Source organism: Dasypus novemcinctus, chromosome 20, assembly GCF_030445035.2.
Source record: "Dasypus novemcinctus isolate mDasNov1 chromosome 20, mDasNov1.1.hap2, whole genome shotgun sequence".
Classification (NCBI taxonomy): domain Eukaryota; kingdom Metazoa; phylum Chordata; class Mammalia; order Cingulata; family Dasypodidae; genus Dasypus; species Dasypus novemcinctus.
The window spans coordinates 14,283,063-14,303,064 of NC_080692.1; the positions used below are offsets into that span (position 1 = coordinate 14,283,063).

Genomic DNA, 20,002 nt, shown 5'->3' on the forward strand with positions numbered 1-20,002 from the left:
TGAGTAAAATATTTCCTGTGTGAGCTTAAATTTTTCTCTTGCCAAACAAAAGTGTTATACCTTGTGGTTCACACGGTTTGGCCTGTTTAAAGTTTAAACAATAATTACAAATTTCAAGTAGTCATACAGAATGACAAAATTGAAATAACTCCAGTCCTGTTCTAATCATGGGGCCAGCACTGTTTATTTGAATCTATTGTTTAAAAAAGCAGAGGAATACATAGTAATTCAGGGGTTGGAGATACTGAGTCCAAAGTGAGCTGGAAGGACTCTGAACCATTACAAACTTACTCTTGAAACCAAGGCATGTAGCTAAGTCCCTGTTAGTTAGCAGCTGAGCGGAAAACTGGGAGTTCTCCGAATTAACCTCCATATGCAAAACAGTAGGTATTAAAAAACAAGTGGGGAAGCGGACTTGGCCCAATGGATAGAACATCTGCCTACCACATGGGAGGTCCATGGTTCAAACCCCAGGCCTCCTTGACCCGTGTGGAGCTGGCCCATGCGCAGTGCTGATGCGTACGAGTGCCCTGCCACACAGCGGTGTCCCCCAGGTAGGGGTATCCCCCGTATAGGAGAGCCCCACGTGCAAGGAGTGTGCCCCGTGAGTAGAGCCGCCCAGCGTGAAAGAAAGTGCAGCCTGCCCAAGAACAGCACCGCACACACAGAGAGCTGACACAACAACATGACATCAACAAGATGACACAACAAAAAGAAACACAGATTCCCGGTGCCGCTGATAAAGATAGAAGTGGTCACAGAAGAACACACAGTGAATGGACACTGAGAGCAGACAACCAGGGGGAGGGGGGTAAGGGGAAGGGGAGAGAAATAAATAAATCTTAAAAAAAAAAAGTGATTGGGAAGCGGATTTGGCTCAACAGATAGAGCATCCACCTACCATTGGGATTCAAACCCAGGGCCTCCTGACCCATGTGGTGAGCGGGCCCACACATAGCGCTGACGTGCACAAGGAGTGCCCTGTCATGCAGGGGTGTCCCCTGTGTAGGGGAGACCCACACGCAAGGAGTGCACCCTGCAAGGAGAACCGCCCTGCACACAAAAAGCTCAGACTGCCCAGGAGTGGCACTGCACACACAGAGACCTGACACAGCAAGATGACGAAACAAGAAGAAACACAGATTCCCAGTGCCGCTGACAAGAATGCAAGCGGACACAGAAGAACACACAGCGAATGAACACAGACAGCAGACAGTGGGGGGGGGGGGGGCGGGGGGAATAAAAGGAGAGAAATAAATAAAAAATAAATCTTAAAAAAAATTAAAAAATGAAAAATAAGTGATAAAATCTGCTCGTTTAAAGGTCACATATAGTGTTAAATCTCATCTATAACCACAGCACTTGTTTGGAACTTAGACCAACAAAAGATTGGGGGGGTAGTATATTTTATCGCTTACATTGTTTAGAATTGCCAGCAGACAGTGATGATAAAAATTGCAAACTGTAGCCCCTTTTAGTATTATTGATATTTTTAAAATTCTCCAGACAATGCCCACCCTCTTTATTGCCTGTACCCAGGGCAGATGGCTCCCACTGTCCCATCTTTGTTCTCCAACTGATGGTACGTTACAGGTGAAACTTCGGATCAGAAAGGAGCCTAGATAGGACAGTAATGAAAGAGAGGACAGGTAGATAGAGCCCAGGCGAACAACAACTTTGAGGGAATGTGTGTTTCATTTTACCAAGAGATAAATCATCCTGGCAGAGAGAATAGGGCACACCCGGAAAAAGGGTCCTTCAACCTTACCTCTGTGTTTTTTAGGGAAAAGTTTAGCCAAAGTTTCCCGGCCACACGGAAGTTTCCAAAGCTTCTCCGTGAGTCATCAGGATTCCCTCAGGATATGACAACAGACAACAAATAAAGTCACAGGGACCAGCACAAGACGAACCCACAACTCGCTGTACCTGAGAGCACTTCAGGCAGCACTTGCCTGCAAACCCGGTACTTTGGCTTCTTTCTCATTTTTCCCTCATTTTGAAATTTCCCCACCCTTTTTCTGGCAAACAAGGCCTTTCTAAAATATAGTCTGTGTGCGGACTTGTAGGATTCTTGATCTTGGAGCTGTTTCAGGGACCTGGCTTTACATAGAAACACAGCTACATAATCACCTTTTTTTTTTTAGGAGGTACTCGAGATTGAATCCAGGATCTCATACATGGGAAGCAGGCGCTCAACCACTTGAGCTACCTCCTCTCCCCTTGCCTTCACATCTTACGGCAGGCAGTTGAAGAGGAATGTACTGTTGGCCCAGGGATTGTCTGGCATTTTCGGCGCTCTTTACAAAGCACTTCCATGAATATACTCTGTAGCGGTTCCCTGGTCCTTAGGGAGCCTGAGAACTTCCATGAGGCATGGCAATGGTGTCCTGCTTTAGAGGAAAGCAAAAGGTAACTGGGGAAAGAGCAGAACATTGTGATGCTACCTAGGACGCGAGGTAAACTAATGGTTACTTTCCATGGCAGCCAACACAGGGAGACAAGTGCAGGTGCACCATGGGAAAAAGGTAAAATCACAAGGAGCCCTGCATCTGTCTTCTCTGTCAAGGGCAGGATAAAAAGAAGTCACGATAGAGCAAGAAAGGCTGTGAAATTGGGCAGGTATATACTTAAGCCTCGACTCCATTATTTACTAGCTGGGTAGTTTCAGGTCAGAAACCTAGCTTATTTGAAGCTTCATTTCACCATCTGTTTTTTAAGAAATGAAATTAAATCATGTGTGTTGAGGGAAAAAAACAACATTTGGAATTCTGAAGCTCTTCAGAATATATTCATTTCTAATAAAGTGAATTAAGTCCTATTAGATCATTGATTTCCTGCATTAGTAGATCCTGAGGATGGGTGAACATTTTCTCATGTTTTATTATAAATAATTTAAAACAATTTTTAAAATAGAAAAAGTCTAATGACCCCCATATACCTGTCAACCAACAATCACCACCTTGCATCTGATCTTCTTTCAACCAAAGCCCTGTCTTCTTGCCCCTTCTGGCTTATTTTGAAGCACATGATCCGAGATATCATGTCATTTCATTCGTGAATATTTCTGTGTATCTCTAAGAGCATAACAATTCTTTTAAAAATTAGCAATAATCCCTGAATATCACCAAAAAAATTGACATTGAATTTTTAATTGTCTCGTAAATGTCATAAGTAGATTTGGGTTTTCTTTTTTTTACAACTTGTTTGAATCAGTGTCTAATTAAGTTTCTCACATTGTGGTTGGTTAATACATCTCAAAAGCCTGTCTACAGATTCCATACCCCACCCCTTATCTTATTTTCCCTTCGATATATTTGTTGGGGAAATTAGGTTGTCTGGATTTTGCCAACGTATTCTCATGTGTCTTTAACTTGTTCCTCTGGCTTCTGTATTTATTGTAAATTGGTCTTTTGATTTTGAGGCAGGTTAGTATAGTGAAAGAAACAAGGCAACTGAGGCCCAACAGACAATGTGGCCGACAGACCACGTGGCCGTGAGACCCTGCCCAGAAACCTCCTGAGAAGAAGGGAGCTGGAAATAAACAGCAAGATCCTGGTCACAAGATCCTGTTTGGGGTCAAGGAAAAGTCCCGGATATCCTCAGAAGCCTTCACCATTGAGCACCTGAGAAATGACAGGGGGAGCAACCAATCAGGACAGCAAGCAGACTTTAAAAAGCCCTGACCTCGGGTCCCACCAGGCAACTCACTCTGCAGTAGCCCGTGCTCCATGCCTTGGTATGGGCTGTGTACTTTTCTCATTTTCTTGTTTCTTAATAAACTCTTTACCCTCTTGCCTACCCTATGGTGTGCCCTTAAATTCTTTTATGCGACATAAACCAAGAACCTGAAAGCCCAGCTGGTAACAATTTTGGCAAGGCTACTTCATCAGCGTGTTGTTCAGCATTTTTTAATTGATATTTAAAATGTGATTTTCCAAGGACAAGAAAGATATAAGTTGATCGGAAAGGTAAAGATAAACTGGCTGGATGTATAAAGATGACTCTCATGGTTGTGTTAAAATACTAGCTTCCAATAAAATAAATAGGAAGTTCACCATTGTTAAGTAAAATAAAATGGCCATCTGCATGGGGCCTTGCTGGGAGAGACTCCTTTTCAAGAAAGGATTTTCCTGAGGACAAAAACAATTGACCTGAAGGGTTTTCCAAGAAAAAAATCAGTGGAACGCAACTTACGGAACTACAGATAAACAACACCTGGTGATAAATCCATTTCACTCCTGGACAGGTATGCTATCAGATTACACATACCATACTAACTACTGTATATCTGCTCCCCGCTCTGTAAGACCCTCTATGCGAAACGGAAACTTATCATCCAATCGCAATTTTCTCCAATCGCAATTTTTCTCGCTTGCTTCCACGTTCACCCTAAATAAGCTTCCCTTTTTCACCCCGTTGGTGAAGCTTCCTTTTACTTTCTGAGTGAGATGCTGTCCCATTCACGAAGAGCTCAATAAAGCTGTGAGACCTGAAATTTCATTAAAGAGTTTTTCTTCTACCAGAATTTAAATTGAATTACAGGCAGAAAACTTTGAAAAGAAGATGACACCTTTAGTGTTTGTTTTTATTCCCTGGATAATATTACATGCCCACAGCCTATTTCTTCATTCTTCACTAAGGCCTCCATAATGCAATCCTTTGCAGACATCTGCTCCCATGGGTTTCTATTTTTTCCTTATAATGGTTGACCTCCTGGGATCCCATTGATGAGCAGCCAGTGAGAAGGTCTGTTTTCTGTTTATTTTTTCCTTAAAAATTTATTCCGATATGGTAGAAATTCATTTTTATAAGCAGAACCATATATAAAGACAAAAGAAATTTCTGCTCATACTACAAATACCGGTAGACTTTGACATTTTGTTTTGTTTGAAGTTGTGAGCTTACAAAACAATCATGCATACTGTGCCGAATTCCTGTAGATCACCTCTCCACCAACACCTTACATCGTTGTGGAACATTTGTTACAGATTATGAAAGAACATCATTAGACTATTATCACTAACTATAGTCCATACCTTACATGTGATATATTTTTTCGATACACCACCTATTATTAAAGCCATGTATTAATATTGTACATTTTTCACAGTTCATGAGAGAACATTCTCATATTCGCACTGTTAACTACAGTCCACATTCCACCACATGGCTCACTGTGTTATACCACCCCATGCCTTGCATAATCTATCCCAAGTGCACAGTCATTGGCTCTCATTTTTATCAGAGCTGTGCTGTCATCCCCTTAGTAAACCTTTGAACATTTTCCCTATCCAGAAGATAAAATCCCATACCCCCCTATGATGAACCTTTAGTGTTTGATATAGTACCTTCTTTGACATTGAAGCAAGAATATTACAATATTGCTGTTAACTATCATCCATAAGTTACGTAATTGCACTTTTCCCATGCATCCCTATATTCTTAGCACCTTGTAATAGTGATGTACATTTGTTCTAGTTCATAGAACATTCTTGCATTTGTACTATTAACCACAATACTCATCCACCTCTGGGTTCACTAAGTTACTCAGTCCCTATATTATTCTCTAGCTTTCTTTCAATTGATATTTACATCCCTATGCCACGCCTTTCAGCTGTAATCTCATTTATAAACTAGCCATGTTAGTTATACTCACTATAATGTGTTACCATCAACTCTATCCATTTCCACACTTTTACAGTCAAGCTAATTAAAAGTTCTACATACAGGGAAGCGTCTGTGGCTCAATCAGTTGGGCTCCCGTCTACCATATGCGAGGCCCTGGGTTCACGTGCCAGGGCTTCCTTGTGAAGGCAGGCTGGTCTGCGCCCATGGAGAGCGGATGGCCCATGCCTGCGGAGAGCTGGCACAGCAACATGACGCAACCAAGGGAGACAAGCAGACACAAAAGAATGCTCAGTGAATGGACACAGAGAGCAGACAGTAAGCAAGCCACAAAGGGGGGGGGGGGATAAATAAACAATAAAAAGTAATAGTAAAATAAATAAATCTTTTTTAAAAATAATTCTTTGTACATTAAGAATCTGTACCCCTTCTCAGCCCTCATCCTGTCTCCTAGTAACCTATACTCTAGGTTTTAACCTCGATGTGTTTATTCTTCATATTTAGTTTATATTAGTGAGACCCATACAATATTTGTACTTCTGTGTCTGGCTTATTTCACTCGCCATAATGTCCTCAAGATTCATCCATGTTATCATATGTGTCCCAATTTCATTTCTCCTTACTGCAGCATAGTATTCCTTTGTATGTATATACCACATTTTGTTTATTCATTCATTGGTTGATGGACCCTTGGGTTGTTTCCATCTTTTGGCAATCGTGAATAATGCCGTCTTCTGCAGAGGCTATACCATTCTACATTCCCATCAACAGTGAAGGATTATTCCTATTTCTCCACGTCTTCTCTAGCACTTGTTGTTTTCTGTTGTGTTTTTTTTAAATAATGGCCATTCTGTGATATCAGAATAATATCTCATTGTAGTTTTGATTTGAATTTCCCTAATAGCTAGTGATATTGAACATTTTTTCATGTGTCTTTTGGCCATTTGTATTTCCTCTTTGGAGAAATGTCTATTTAAGTCTTTTTCCCATTTCTAAGTTGGGATGATTGCTCTTTTGTTGTTGAATTGAATGATCTCTTTATATAGCATGGAAGTCAAACTCTTATTGGATATGTGGTTGCCAAATATTTTCTCCCATTGAGTGGGCTTCCTTTCACTTTCTTGACAAAGTCCTTTGAAGCCTAAAAGTGTTTAAGTTTGAGGAAGTCCCATTTATCCATTTTTTATTTCATTGCTCATGATTTTGGTGTAAGGTTTAAGAAACCACCACCTACCACCAGGTCTTGAAGATGTTTCCCTACATTTTCTTTTTTTTTCTTTAAGACTTATTTTTTATTTCTTTCCCCTTCCCCTCCCCCCCCAGGTGTCTGCTCTCTGTGTCCATTTGCTGTGTATTCTTCTGTGTCTGCTTGTATTCTTGTCAGCGGCACCAGGAATCTGTGTTTCTTTTTGTTGTGTCATCTTGCTGCATCAGCTCTCCGTGTGTGCGGCATCACTTGTGGGCAGGCTGCACTTTTCTACCATGGGGCACTCCTTACAGGGTGCACTCCTTGCATGTGGGGCTCCACTACACGGGGGACACCCCTGTGTGGCACAGCACTCCTTGAGCTCATTAGTGCAGTCCATAGGCCAGCTCACCACACGGGTCAGGAGGCCCTGGGTTTGAACCCTGGACCTCCCATGTGGTAGGCGGATGCTCTATCCGTCGAGCCAAATCCATTTCCCCCTGCATTTTGTTCTAGAAGGTTTATGGTTCTAGCTTTTATATTTAGGTCTTTGATCCATTTTGAGTTGATTTTTACATAGGTGTGAGATAGAGGTCCTCTTTCTTTTGGATATGAATATCCTGTTCTCCCAGCACCATTTTTTAGATAGACTGTTCTGCTCCAGTCAGGTGGGCTTCAAAGCCTTGTCAAAAATCACTTGACCATATATGTGAGGGTCTGTTTCTGACCCATCAGTTTGGTTCCATTGGTGTATATGTCTATCATTATGCCAGTATCATGCTGTTTTTAGAATTGTAGCTAGGTGATACGATTTAAAGTTGGAAAGTGGGAGTTCACCAACCTTGTTCTTCCTTTTTAAAGCTATTTCTGGCTACTCAGGGCCCCTTACCCTCTAAATAAATTTGATAATTGGGTTTTCCATTTATTTTTAAAAGGCTGTTGGAATTTTTGTCAGGATTGCATTGCATCTGTATATCAATTTGGGTAGAACTGACGCCTTAATAGTTAGTTTTCCAATTCATGAACATGGTATGTTCATCCATTTATTTAGATCTCTTTTATTTCTTTTAGCATTGTATAATGGTTTTCTGAATACAAGTGCTTTACATCTTTGGTTAAGTTATTTCCTAAATACTTGATTCTTTTAGTTGCTATTGTGAATGCAATTTTTTTCCCCTGAATTTCTCCTTAGATTGCTCATTACTAGTTGTATTAACCATCCAAAGGGGTGCTGATGCAAAATACTGGAAATCTGTTGACTTTATAAAGGGTATTTATTTGGGGTAGAAGCTTACAGGTACCAGGCCATAAAGTGCAAGTTACTTCTCCCATCAAGTCTGTTGCCACATATTGGGGCATGATGGCTGCCAGTGTCTGTGAGGATTCAGGCTTTCTCTTCCTCTTAAGACTCTGTGGTCCCAGTTTCTTACAGTATTATCAGTCCCAGGCTGGGATAAGTCTCTTCTCCCTACCAGGACTCATTTCTCTCTGAGCTCAGCTGCTCTGCTCTCTCCACAAGGCCAGTTCTAAACTCACAGGTGAACAGCTCATTTCTCTTCCTGGGACCTCTCCCATGTCTATTGGAACATTCTCTCCTCCCTTATGTATCTGCTTCTTTGTGTGTTTACTTCCTAAGGCTCCAATATAAAAAACTCCAACTAACTTCTCTGCCTTGACATTCTCTCTGTGAGCCCCCACCCACCCAGGGATGAGGACTTGACATCCTACTGACATGACTCAATCAAAGGCTTAATCATTGTTTAATCAAGTAAAAGTGAAACCTCTGAATGCAGTCCAATTTAATATGCCCAGAGGAACAGACCAATTTACAAACATAATCCAATATCTCTTTTTGGAATTCATAAATAATCAAACTGCTACACTACTGTATAGAGACAATTCTCATTTTTGCATATTATTCTTGTATCTTGCCACGCTGCTGAACTCATTTATTAGCTCTGATAGCTTTGTTGTAGTTTTTTGGGACTTTCTAGGTATAGGATCATATCATCTGCAAATAGCAAAAGTTTTACTTCTTCTTTTCCAATCTGGATGCATTTTATTTCTTTTTCTTGCCTGATTGCTCTAGTTAGAACCTCTAGCACTATGTTGAACAATAGTAATGACAATGGGCATCCTTGTCTTATTCCTGATCTCAACAGGAAAGCTTTCAGTCTTTCCCCATTGAGTACAATGTTAGCTTTGTGTTTTTCATGAATGCCCTATATCATGTTGAGAAAGTTTCTTTCAATTCCTACCTTTTGGAGTACTTTTATCAAGAAAGGATGCTGTATTTTGTCAAATGCCTTTCCTGCATCATTGAAATGATCATGTGATTTTTCTTCTTTGATTTATTAATGTGGTGTATTATGCTGATTGGTTTTCTTTTCTTTGAATGCTTGGTAGAAGCATTATTACACATGTGACGAGGATCAGAATCGGCAAACCAGCTGGCCAAACCTTACATGTCCACACACAAAAATTCTCTCCCCACCAACCACCCCCTCCACCATCGCCCCCCCCCCCCCCAGTGATGGGACACACATAACCCCATTGTGGCTGCAGTGCAAGTAAGGATGAGGTGAGGCCCCTCAGTATGTGATCTGGTACACCAAAACACTGTCCACAGACCCCATGATGACCAGGTGGTTGTTGGAAGGCACGTCGCAGCAGATGACAGAGGACGTTTCAGGAACCTGGAACATCTGTTTTCCCATTGGCATGCTATAGATGCCCAGATCGACTGAAGCCATTTGATCTGGGGATTTTCTTTGGGGGATTTATTTGATAACTGTTTCAATCTCTTTACTTGTAATTGGTTTGTTGAGGTCTTCTATTTCTTCCAGGGTCAATGTAGGTTGTTTGTATGTTTCTAGGAATTTTTCCATTTCATCTACATTTTCTAGTTTGTTGGCACACAGTTGCTCATAGTATCATCCTATGATCCCTTTTATTTCTATGGAGTCAGTAGTATTGTCCCTGTTCTCATTTCTGAGCCTCTTGTAGGCAACATATAGACAGTTCATATTTTCTTATCCATTCTGCTAGTCTGTGTCTTTTGATTAGGGAGTTTAATCCATTAGAACTCAATGTTATTACTGAAAAGGTAGGTTTTACTTCACCCATTTTGACCTTTGGGTTTTACCTATCATATCTTATTTTCACTACTCTTTTAACACTTTTAGTTACTTTTACTGATATAATCCTCATTTCTAAACTCTCTTCCAAGCTTCTCTCTCCTGTCTTTTATTTTCAGGCTGTAGCACTTCCTTTAGTATTTCCTGCAAAGCTGGTCTCTTAGTTACAAACTCTCTCAATTTCTGTTTATCTGTGAATATTCTAAACTTGCCCTCATTATGAGATTCTTGGCTGGCAATTTTTCTCTTTCACTATCTTAAATATATTATACCATTGCCTTCTTGCCCCCATGATGAGAAATTAGCACTTACTGTTAGGGGGCATCCCTTGTATGTGACAAATTGCTTTTCTCTTGCTGATCTCAGGATTCTCTCTTTATCTTTGGCATTTGATATTCTGATTAGTATGTCTTGGAGTTGGTCTATTCAGATTTATTGGGATGGGAGTATGTTCTGCTTCCTAGACATAGCTAATCTAGCCCTTCAGTAGGATTTGGGAAATTTTCATTGTATTTCCTCAAATATTTCTTCTGTCCTTTTTCCCTTCTCTTCTCCTTCTGAGACACCCATGACAAACAAGTTTGCACATCTATTGCCATCATTTACTTTTCCAAGACCCTGTTCAATTTTATCCATTCTTTTCTTTATCTGTTCTTTCATATGAAAGTTTGATTTTGGAGACCCTCTCTTGCAGCTCGGTGATCCTTTCTTCTACCTCTTCAAATCTGCTGTTATATGCCTCCAGTGTATTTTTAATTCCATTTATTGTGCCTTTCATTCCCATAAGATATGCTATTTTTTCTATGTTTGATTTCAAATTCTTCTTTGTGCTCACCCAGTGCCTTCTTAATATCCTTAATCTCTTTAGCCATTGCATCAAATTATTAATGAGATTTGTTTGAACATCTATGATTAGTTATCTCAACACCTTTATGTTATCTGGAGCCTTAGTTTGTTCCTTTGGGCAATATCTTCCTGTTTCTTGGTATAGATTGCTGAAACCAGCTCAGCAATAGGTTTGCACTAAGGGAAGGTGATGCAGAACTGAAGAAATAAAAGGACACAAGAGAGAAAATAAAGATAGGACCAGGGGACTCAACAGTTTCTGGAACTGAGAGCCTCGACCCTAGTTTCTACATTGTATTTATTAGAAATTACAAAGCACTAGTTATCTATGTTTACTTTGAATGCTGCTTGTTATTAAAGCTGCAGCACCGGCAATGCTAGGGAGCAGGCGATAACAAAGTTCAAACATCTCCACATGCAAACAATTTTCGTGCTGACCAGACAGTGTTCCATCTAGTCAAGGCTGGTGTTCCTAAGCTCACACTTGTTATCTGCATTATGGAAATGTTTAAACTTCAAGCCAGGTTGCCACATTCAAATTCAAGCTATTCTCCCACAATGGATTGTAAATTTTTGTTCATATCCCAGCATCTCATTTATTAGATGGATTTATTCTGGTATCAGTTTCTCCCTTTAGGATAGGGCTTTCTATTTGATTGGCTTTGTGCTACAGCACCTCTTTGATACCTGGCCCAACTTAATTTGGAACTTTATACTGGTTTGTGTTTAGTCAATCTGAGACTTTTTTTTTTTCAGCTCTTTTTTATCTTTTCCTTGACCTTTCTCCATTGCTGGTTGCATAATAGGAGCTGAGGATGCACTTGGCAATTTAAGCCATAGAGGCTGAAGCCGCCTGCATTTCTCCAGTAACTGACGAAGCTTCTCCCACCTTTCTCCCCTGCCAGGAGTAAGGATGGAACCAGAGCCATGTGCAGTAATCCAAGGCATGCAGGCCAAGATCATCTGTAGTTGTCCAGAGGAATTGATGATGCTCCATGCTCCTTTTTCCCCTGCCTTGGGCAGGGATGGAGACACAGGTGTGGGCAACAAACTAAGCCATGCTGGTCAAAACTAACTGCAGTTACCCAGATAGACTGATGAAACACTGGCCCCCTCCTTCCCTGGGAGGGGTGCGGATGGAGCCACAGAAGTGTGCAACAATCTTGTTCATGCAGGCTGAAAGCACCTGCAGTTGCCCAGAGAAGCTAGGGAAACACCATCCCCCTTCTTATCCTATCAGAGATGGAGCCACAGGTGTTCAACAATCTAGTCTGTGCAGGTTGAAAAAGACCACAGTTGCCTGGAGAGGCTGGTGTGGGTCCCCTCAGCTTCCTCCCTCCTGGAGGTGGGGCTAGGACAGCCTGGCTAGCCACCTGGGTGGAAAGAAGCCAGTCCCTATCATCACTGTGATTTTCAATCATTCCTGTTCCCCCTCATGCTGGGAGCAGAGCTAAAATGGAGGCTACCAGCCTCTTTCCAACTCGGACAGATTAAAACTTAAGCTGTTCTTAGGACTGGACTTTAGCCAGCTGAATTTACTAATCAGTAGCTGAAGTCAGTGCCCAACCGTCTCCTACCTCCCCATTTTTGGGAAATGGAACTTCCAACTCCAGCCAGGGAATAGCTGTGGAGGCATCTTGTGCCGCAAGTGGGGCATGGGCTCCGTCCCCTGTGGCGTGGAGTGCTCTATCCACAAATGTCTGCAGATGGCCAGTCTCCTCCCTCCATTCCTCCAAGGGTGTTGCAGGATGCTCGTCTAGTCTCCTGGACTCCCCCAAACAGGTGATTTGGGCAGCTCTGGGTGATTACAAACTGCACCACAGGGCAAGTTGACTCTTGGAGCTCCTTGATCTGCCACCATCTGGAACATCCTCCAGCCTTCGACATTTGCTTTAATATAGAATCGTAAGTGCAGAGTGAACTTGACTTGAACATCATTGATAATTTTCATTGATAATTGGTTGCTTATTAAATAATTCTGCTACATAGGATGAATTTAAGTCTATTCAGAGCAATATACTCTTACGTGATTTCTAGGCCCACATGACACCAATGTCTAGAGCTATTAATTCTCACCAGCTGTTTGCTTTTAAATGAACAATTTCATTTTGGGAAACAAGTTTCAAAAACCTGATGTAATAGGCTAGTGTGGTCTTTCTAGAGAATATTTATAACCCCACTTATATATGAAACGTGGTTAGAATATGTTAATTGGATAATGTATATATAAGAAGTTACATGAAGTACGTAAAGGTATAACTTCAGCCACGTTTTAGAGCCCTGTTAAACATTTTTGCAAAACTTTCTTGAAGGGATTGATAGCTGTATACACGATTATTTGTTCTCTATTTTACTCTGGACTTCATTTTAAAAGCCATTTCCGTTAAACAAGAACAAACACAAAGAACCCAAAATTCCTGGTTCATCATTCTGGATTCTTAACTTTATTCACTTTCTCAAACGATCTATTTTGTTGCATAAGCTGATTGTTAACTATTCAATGAACACCAAACAAATACTTGTTTAATTAAGAACTCTGATCAAGGCTGTAAATGCCAGTTATATTATTTGCCGAATTGGTTTACTTTTCCATTTTCCTTACAATAAAGCGCCCTTTTATAATATTTTTTTTAAAAACTGATCTTTTTCTAATTACCATGATGTTTATTAATGAAGTTGTTTTCTTTTCTGAAAGTTTTAAAGAGGCTTGTCAAGGGTACTGAAAAAGGCTTCGTTTGAAGTCAGTGGCATCCAAAATAAATAATGATACTACAGCTGCAATAGTTTTTTCCACAGAAAGCATTTGCAAGGACTTTCATCACCAGTCAGGCTCTGAGGCCAGATTATGGACCTCCAGGCTCTCAGTGTGGATTATACAAACAGCTATCTCAACCAAGGTGCAATTACGTAATTGTGGCACCAGAAAAAAAAAAAAAAGCTCATACCTGCCATTTAAAGCCACTCTATAGACTTAACTCCTTCTCAGGACACTGAAATTTTCCTTTCTTTGGGGCAGGAGTTCTTAACCAGGGGTCTGGGAGCTTGAATTGAAATTCAAAAAAAAAGTTATTCTTGTGGGGACGTGTTGGTGCAGGGGTTACATATTTATTAAATAACACACAGTATAGTGTGGACTTAGTAAGGGGTCCGTGGTTTTCACCTGACTGGCAAAGGGGTCTGTCGAGCAAAAAAGGTTAAGAACCCCTGCTCTAGGGCCACCCCGGTAGCCACCTGCCTCCTAAAGGTCTGAGAAAGTTGCCCTGACACTGCTTATTGTTCTGCAACTTAGTTATCCTACATGTTGCTCCAAGTCCCCGTCTTTGGCCAGCCCCCAAGTCCTGCTCTCCTCTGCAGGGCCTCAGACCAGAACTTCCTTGTGAGAAATCCTGGAAAATAATTATTGAACTGAAAGAGGCTCTGTGGTAGGGGTAAAAGTATTACCTCCTCCCTCTTCACTTAAATTTTAATTCAGTTTTCTGAGTTTTTGTTTATTTCTTGTTTTGTTTATTTCTTTGTGGGTTATTGCTCTGCTGTTTCGGTAAAATATGTAAGGTAACTTGTTACATTTTGGAAAAGCAAAGCCGACCTCAGCTACCCGTTGACCTGAGCTGGTCCACCCACCGCATCATCGCTGTCACCTGGCTGCGCGAACCCGTAGGTAAGCTGCGTACATAGGATTTGCAGTTGTATAGAAGACTAAATACCGTCCAAGTCCCTCTCAGTGAAAATAAATGAAATGCTAGGTAAAACATTCCACAAATGTTTTTATTTTATTTATTTATTTATTTCTCCCCCCTAACCCCCCCCCCCCCCCCATTGTCTGCTCTCTGTGTCCATTCACTGTGTGTTCTTCTGTGTCTGCTTGTCTTCTCATTAGGCAGCTCTGAGAACCAATCCTGGGAACTTCCAGAGTGGGAGAGAGGAGATCATTCTCTTGCACCACTCAGCTCCCTGATCTGCTGCGGCTCTTATTACTCTTCCCTGTGTCTCTTTTTGTTGCATCATCTTGCTGAGTTAGCTCTCCACGTGGGCCAGCACTCCTGTGTGGGTCAGGACTCCACGCAGGCCAGCACTCCGCGTGGGCCAGCTCGCCACATGGACCAGCCTGCCCTCACCAGGAGACCCTGGCATCAAACCCTGGATGTCCTATATGGTAGACGGGAGCCAAATTGCTTGAGCCACATCTGCTTCCCAACAGATGTTTTCAAATGCCTCTCTGAGCAGTAAAGTAACTCCAAAGCCAGCTTGTACCCTGAGCTTCTGCTTTGAAAAGTGCAGAGGGCACAGGGGCAGGAGATAAAGCTTAGGGCATGCTCAAGATGGGGAGACCACCACAGAAAGCTGGGTCCCCAAAGGGAGGACTATCAGGAAAAGGGGAATGAGAAATTAATGCACTGCATACAAAGAAAAGACAGGAAAACCTGCTTGTGTGGAGAAAAAAAAATCTATAAGAAGTTATAGCCACAAGCCAAATTCCAGGCATATTTTCAGTTTGAGTTCACATTATGTATGCATTCTGAAAGACTGATTTGTATATTCACGCTTCAAGTGGTCAAAGGTGGGAGCATATCCTAGACAATTTGCAGAAACAAATATTTTCTGAAGGGATACACATTTAGCCCAGGCCTCATAGAAGTCTTATAGTTAAAAGCAACCAGGAAAATTAATAGCTCACAGTAAAACAAGTTCTAAACAGAAAAGAAAGCAAAGTATTATGTGTGAAAGTAAGAAAAAAACACAGAAGCAGAATCAGATTTACCAATACTACCTAAATATTGGAATTAACTGATAACAAAATATTTTTTAAATTATGCTTACTAAACTTGAAGAAATAAATGAGAAGCTTGATAATAAGAACAAAGAAAAAGATACTATAAGGAACAGTCAAGGATATTTGAAAGGAAAAAACCCACAAATTCCATAAATTTAAAAACATATTATGATTTACACACAAAAAATTTTTGAGAGATTAAAGACCATATTATATAGAGCTAAAGAGAAAATTAGGGGAAGCGGATGTGGCTCAAGTGATAAGGCCTCTACGTACCATATAGGAGGACCTGGGTTCAATCCCTGGGGCATCCTTGTGAAAAAGAAGAGAAAGCGTGCCTGCATGGTGAGCCAGTGCCCGCGTGGCGAACTGAGTACCCATGTGGTGAGCCAAGTGCCCATGTGGGGGTCCACATGGCTAGCCAAGTGCCCACGTAGTGAGCCGAGTGCCGCATGGTGAGCCACCACCCGTGCAATTGAGTCACGCAGCAGGATGATGATGCAACAAAAGAGAGATGAAGGGGAGAGTCAAGGTGAAGCACAGCAGAGGCCAGGAACTGAGGTGGCACAAGTGACAGGGAACCTCTCTCCACATCAGAGGTCCCCAGGATAGAACCCTGGTGAATCCTAGTGGAGAAGGACGAGACGAGAAAAGAGAAATAGATACAGAAGATCACATAGCGAATGGACACAGACAGCAAAAACAGTGGGGCAGGAAAAGGGAAGGGGAAGGGAAAAAAAGAGAGAGAAAATTAGTAGACTAGAATGAAAGCTCGAAGAAATGCTAAAGAATGCAGCCTAGAGAGACCAAAAAAATTTTGTTAAGGAAAACTAAGCTGTGGTAACACATTAGCCAAAAATATTAATGTCTCAAATGCAACATAGGTTTACTTCTTGCTTATAAAACAGATCAAAACCAGTACTCTTTGTTGACAGGTTTCCCACATGGTAATTGAGGGACTCAGCATCCTCCCACCCTGTGGCTCTGCCTTATGCTAGAATCCTCACTGTCATTTGAACCCAGCCAGCAGCGCTGAAGAAGAGAGTGTAGAGCACACCTGTATCTTAAAAGTCCAGAAAGGGAAGCATCACTTCTGCTCCCATTCTACTGGCTAGAACTCACTTCAATCACTTATTTCATTTTCTTAGCATTTTATTTTATAAAATAATGAAAAGTGAATAAATGCCATGATATCATTTATTGACATCATCATGTGCTTGTTTTATTTGACCCAGTAACATGATAATTAACTTAATCATTTTAAATATTAAACCATCATTGCAGTCTTTGGATCAACCCTACTTGATCACAGTGGCATATTACTGTATTATACCATTTTTCATATTTTCTTTAGAATTTTCATTTCTCTACTTATAAAGAAAACCAATGTAGACTTTTATATCATTTTTTTGCATCAGGTTTCCACTAGCTTTGTAAATGAACTGATGTGTTGCCTATACAATACATAATGTATTTGATAATCTTGTAAAATTATAACAGCCCACAAATCCTAAAAGACATTAAGCTGGAGCGGGGAGGGTAAACCTAATAATTAGCAAGTAGTTGAAAAAATATTTGTGCTTTATAAAGCCATTCACGCACTTCATTTTATCAGCATGCACTGGAGGAGCTGCTCAGAGGCCTGAATTCTGTTTCTCTGTTACCTAGGAAATGTCACAATATCACATCCCACCTGGAGCTTCCTCCTCAACCATAAAAAAGGTAATGGAGTGATGTGATACCCAAAATCCCTTCTAACAGTCCAAGATTTTTTTCTGGGCTTCGAAGATGATTTTCTCTATTCAAAATTCAAGGAGGATCACTTTAAAAAACCAAAATACGTATGTATTTTTTGGCTTTTGCTTTCTACCTGAAAGGGAGACACGTGTCAAAATCACAAGTACATTAGCTTTGCCTACACAATCAAATTAGCACACTTCTCTGCCTCCCTTCATTGGGAAGCTGATAAGACGAAGTGATACTACAATCACTAACCTGTGCCATTAGGAAATTGTGAGGTTGACCAGTCATTAATCATGCATTGGAGAAGATAGTAAACCCCGAGACACTCAGACCAGTTCTTTGTACTGGAATAGCGTGGCTTCCCCTTTCCTGGCATTCGCTCTAATCTAAGGCGTGATTTGAAACATGACTTCACTTATCAAGATAGAAAGATTATGACAAATGAGAACTCTGTTTCCTTTAAGATTTGCCTCTATTATACATGACAATTCCCACACAAGACCCTCAAGGTGAACCTTTCTTTAAAACAGGCTTCTGCCCCCACTGGATCAGGCTGTCACTCACAGTTACATCAATCAGGGCTTTTCAAATAACATAAAGGGAAGCTTTCCTTAGTCTACTGGTTACTGCATAAAGCAAACAGTATCTGATAATCCAGATGACACAATTCTCTTTAAACAAGGATTCATCACTTCAAGAAGCGATATGCTTCCCTGGTGCACTTAAAACAAGGCAATTTCTAAAAAGCGATTTTGATTAACACTCAGTATTTTTTTAAGGATATAGCTCAAATGATCTGCAAGGTCCATTATCGGTAAGTAAGGGTGAAGGGCAATGACCTTTATCAAATCCCTTAAACATCCGGGAACTGTGCTAGAAGCCTTACAGATGTCCTAGCTATTAATCTTAGTCTCACAAACTGAGTTTGCTTAAGTCATCGCACATACTTTATTTCCTTAAATCAAAGTCCAAGTCACCATTCTATGAAGATAACGAAAAGTCTGCTGTGGATGCTTCCTCCTCTTTGACACCTTCACCAAGGTTATAAAAAGGCACACAGAGCAAGACATTCTTCTCCTGACCCCACTGGCTGTCACTGCTGTGCTCTTTGTTCACACATACATGGGTCCTTGAAATCTGGCCATCTGTGGCTTCCATGGTGGGTGTAGGCCTAAGAGTCTTTGACAAGACGGTAACTTCATTTGCTGGGATCCAGCCTCCATAATCCACCAGGATAGCCACTCCTCTGGACAGTCTTCCCCAATTTCTGGATATCACCAAGGAGGGAAGAACAGGGACCTCTCTTCATGGGTCACGTAGATTCTTGTCCCATTCCTAATCCTGAGTAATTTCCCTTCTCTGGAAGACAATAGCTTCTCTCTACTGCCTAAGGCATAATCCCCTCAAGAAACCAAGGCTTCTGTCCCTTCTATTGAACCTGTGGTTGGCGCTGGGGTTGGTGGCACTGGGGTTGGTGTATTTCCAGGAGACTTGAAGCTCTGGGCTGTCCATGTGCCAGCTGGGCCCTGAGCTTCAGGGGAGTTGCGACACCTACTCTCCAGTTCACTGGACTTATCCAGGTCAGGTAACAAGGAGGTGAGGATAGACAACCACCACACCAGAGAACTAAGAGGGTCTACAACTGCAAGCAGGAGAGTCCCATCCATCAGCCATGTGGGATCGAAGCCCCCTAAGCAATTAAGAGGTGGAATGGGCATCACCATCCCAGAGTCCTCAGGATTGGGGAATAAAATATGATCTAGAGTGGACTTACTGGTATTCTACTATAGAATTATTATGATTCTAGCAATGGAAGAAACTATGTCATTGATGTGGAGACAGTGGCCACTGGAGTTGATGAAGGCAGGGCAAGGGAAAAAGATATTGGTACATTGCTCTCTGGAAAAGCAAGATTTGACTTTTCAAGGTAATATGTGCTAGTAAGTAGTAACATATGTACAGAGAAAGAACACTGCCTGGGAACATTGGAGTCAATGTCGTGGATAAGAATAAACTTTCACTGAGCCTGCCATGTTTCTAGATTCTACTTCTCATGCCATCAGGCAATATTTATTATTGATTACAGTGTTAAATGATGGAGGAAGGAAAGAATAAGATACAGTCTCACCTTTGAAGAGTTCAGTCTTGAAAGGCAGAAAGATCTACTGCATAGCTTGTGTGCTGTAAGGGAGGCAGTAGAGGATGTGAAAAAAGTATAAGGCATCAAAGGAGTAGATGTGACTCAAGCACCCACTTCGCACATGGGAGATCCTAGGTTCAATTCCTGGTGCCTCCTAAACAACAACAAAAAAACAAACAATAAGCAAAACAAACAAGCAAAGAAACCAACTCAAGATAACCGATGTGGCTCGGGCGTTGAGCACTGGCTCCCCCATACAAGGTCCCAAGTTCAATCCCCAGCTCCAGTACCTCAAAAAAAACTATGTGTATATATATATGGCATGGATTCTGTCCTGAAGTGGCTTACACTCTACATGAAGAGGCAAACAAGGCACAGAAAACAGAGCCACTAAGGGCTGTGGCTGATTGAATTATGTACCCCAATTTAGACATGTTCTTAATCATAACCTGCATTCCTGTGGGTGTGAATCCACTGTAAATAGGGTCTTTGATGATGTTATTTTAATTAAGGTTGGCCCAACTGAAAGAGGGTGGGCTTTAATCCAGATTACT

The 20,002-nt window shown here is 41.3% G+C and overlaps 1 protein-coding gene across 8 annotated transcripts in view; it reads right to left on the bottom strand.

Annotated features, from left to right (window-relative positions):
- The window catches only part of PFKFB3 (6-phosphofructo-2-kinase/fructose-2,6-biphosphatase 3), a 376,565-nt gene that overhangs the window by 183,327 nt on the left and 173,236 nt on the right, over positions 1–20,002 (bottom strand). For 3 of the 8 annotated variants that reach the window (XR_011646627.1, XM_071210082.1, XM_071210078.1), the window contains exon 15: positions 19,437–19,602. Coding sequence is in view for 7 of the 8 variants with exons in the window: in XM_071210082.1 (XP_071066183.1) it covers positions 19,471–19,602 (132 nt within the window). In the remaining variant the exon portion in view is untranslated. Of the gene's footprint in view, positions 1–14,541; positions 16,192–16,921; positions 19,603–20,002 lie in introns of those variants that run through there. The other 5 variants (XM_071210079.1, XM_071210077.1, XM_071210083.1 and 2 more) reach the window with 3 other exon arrangements.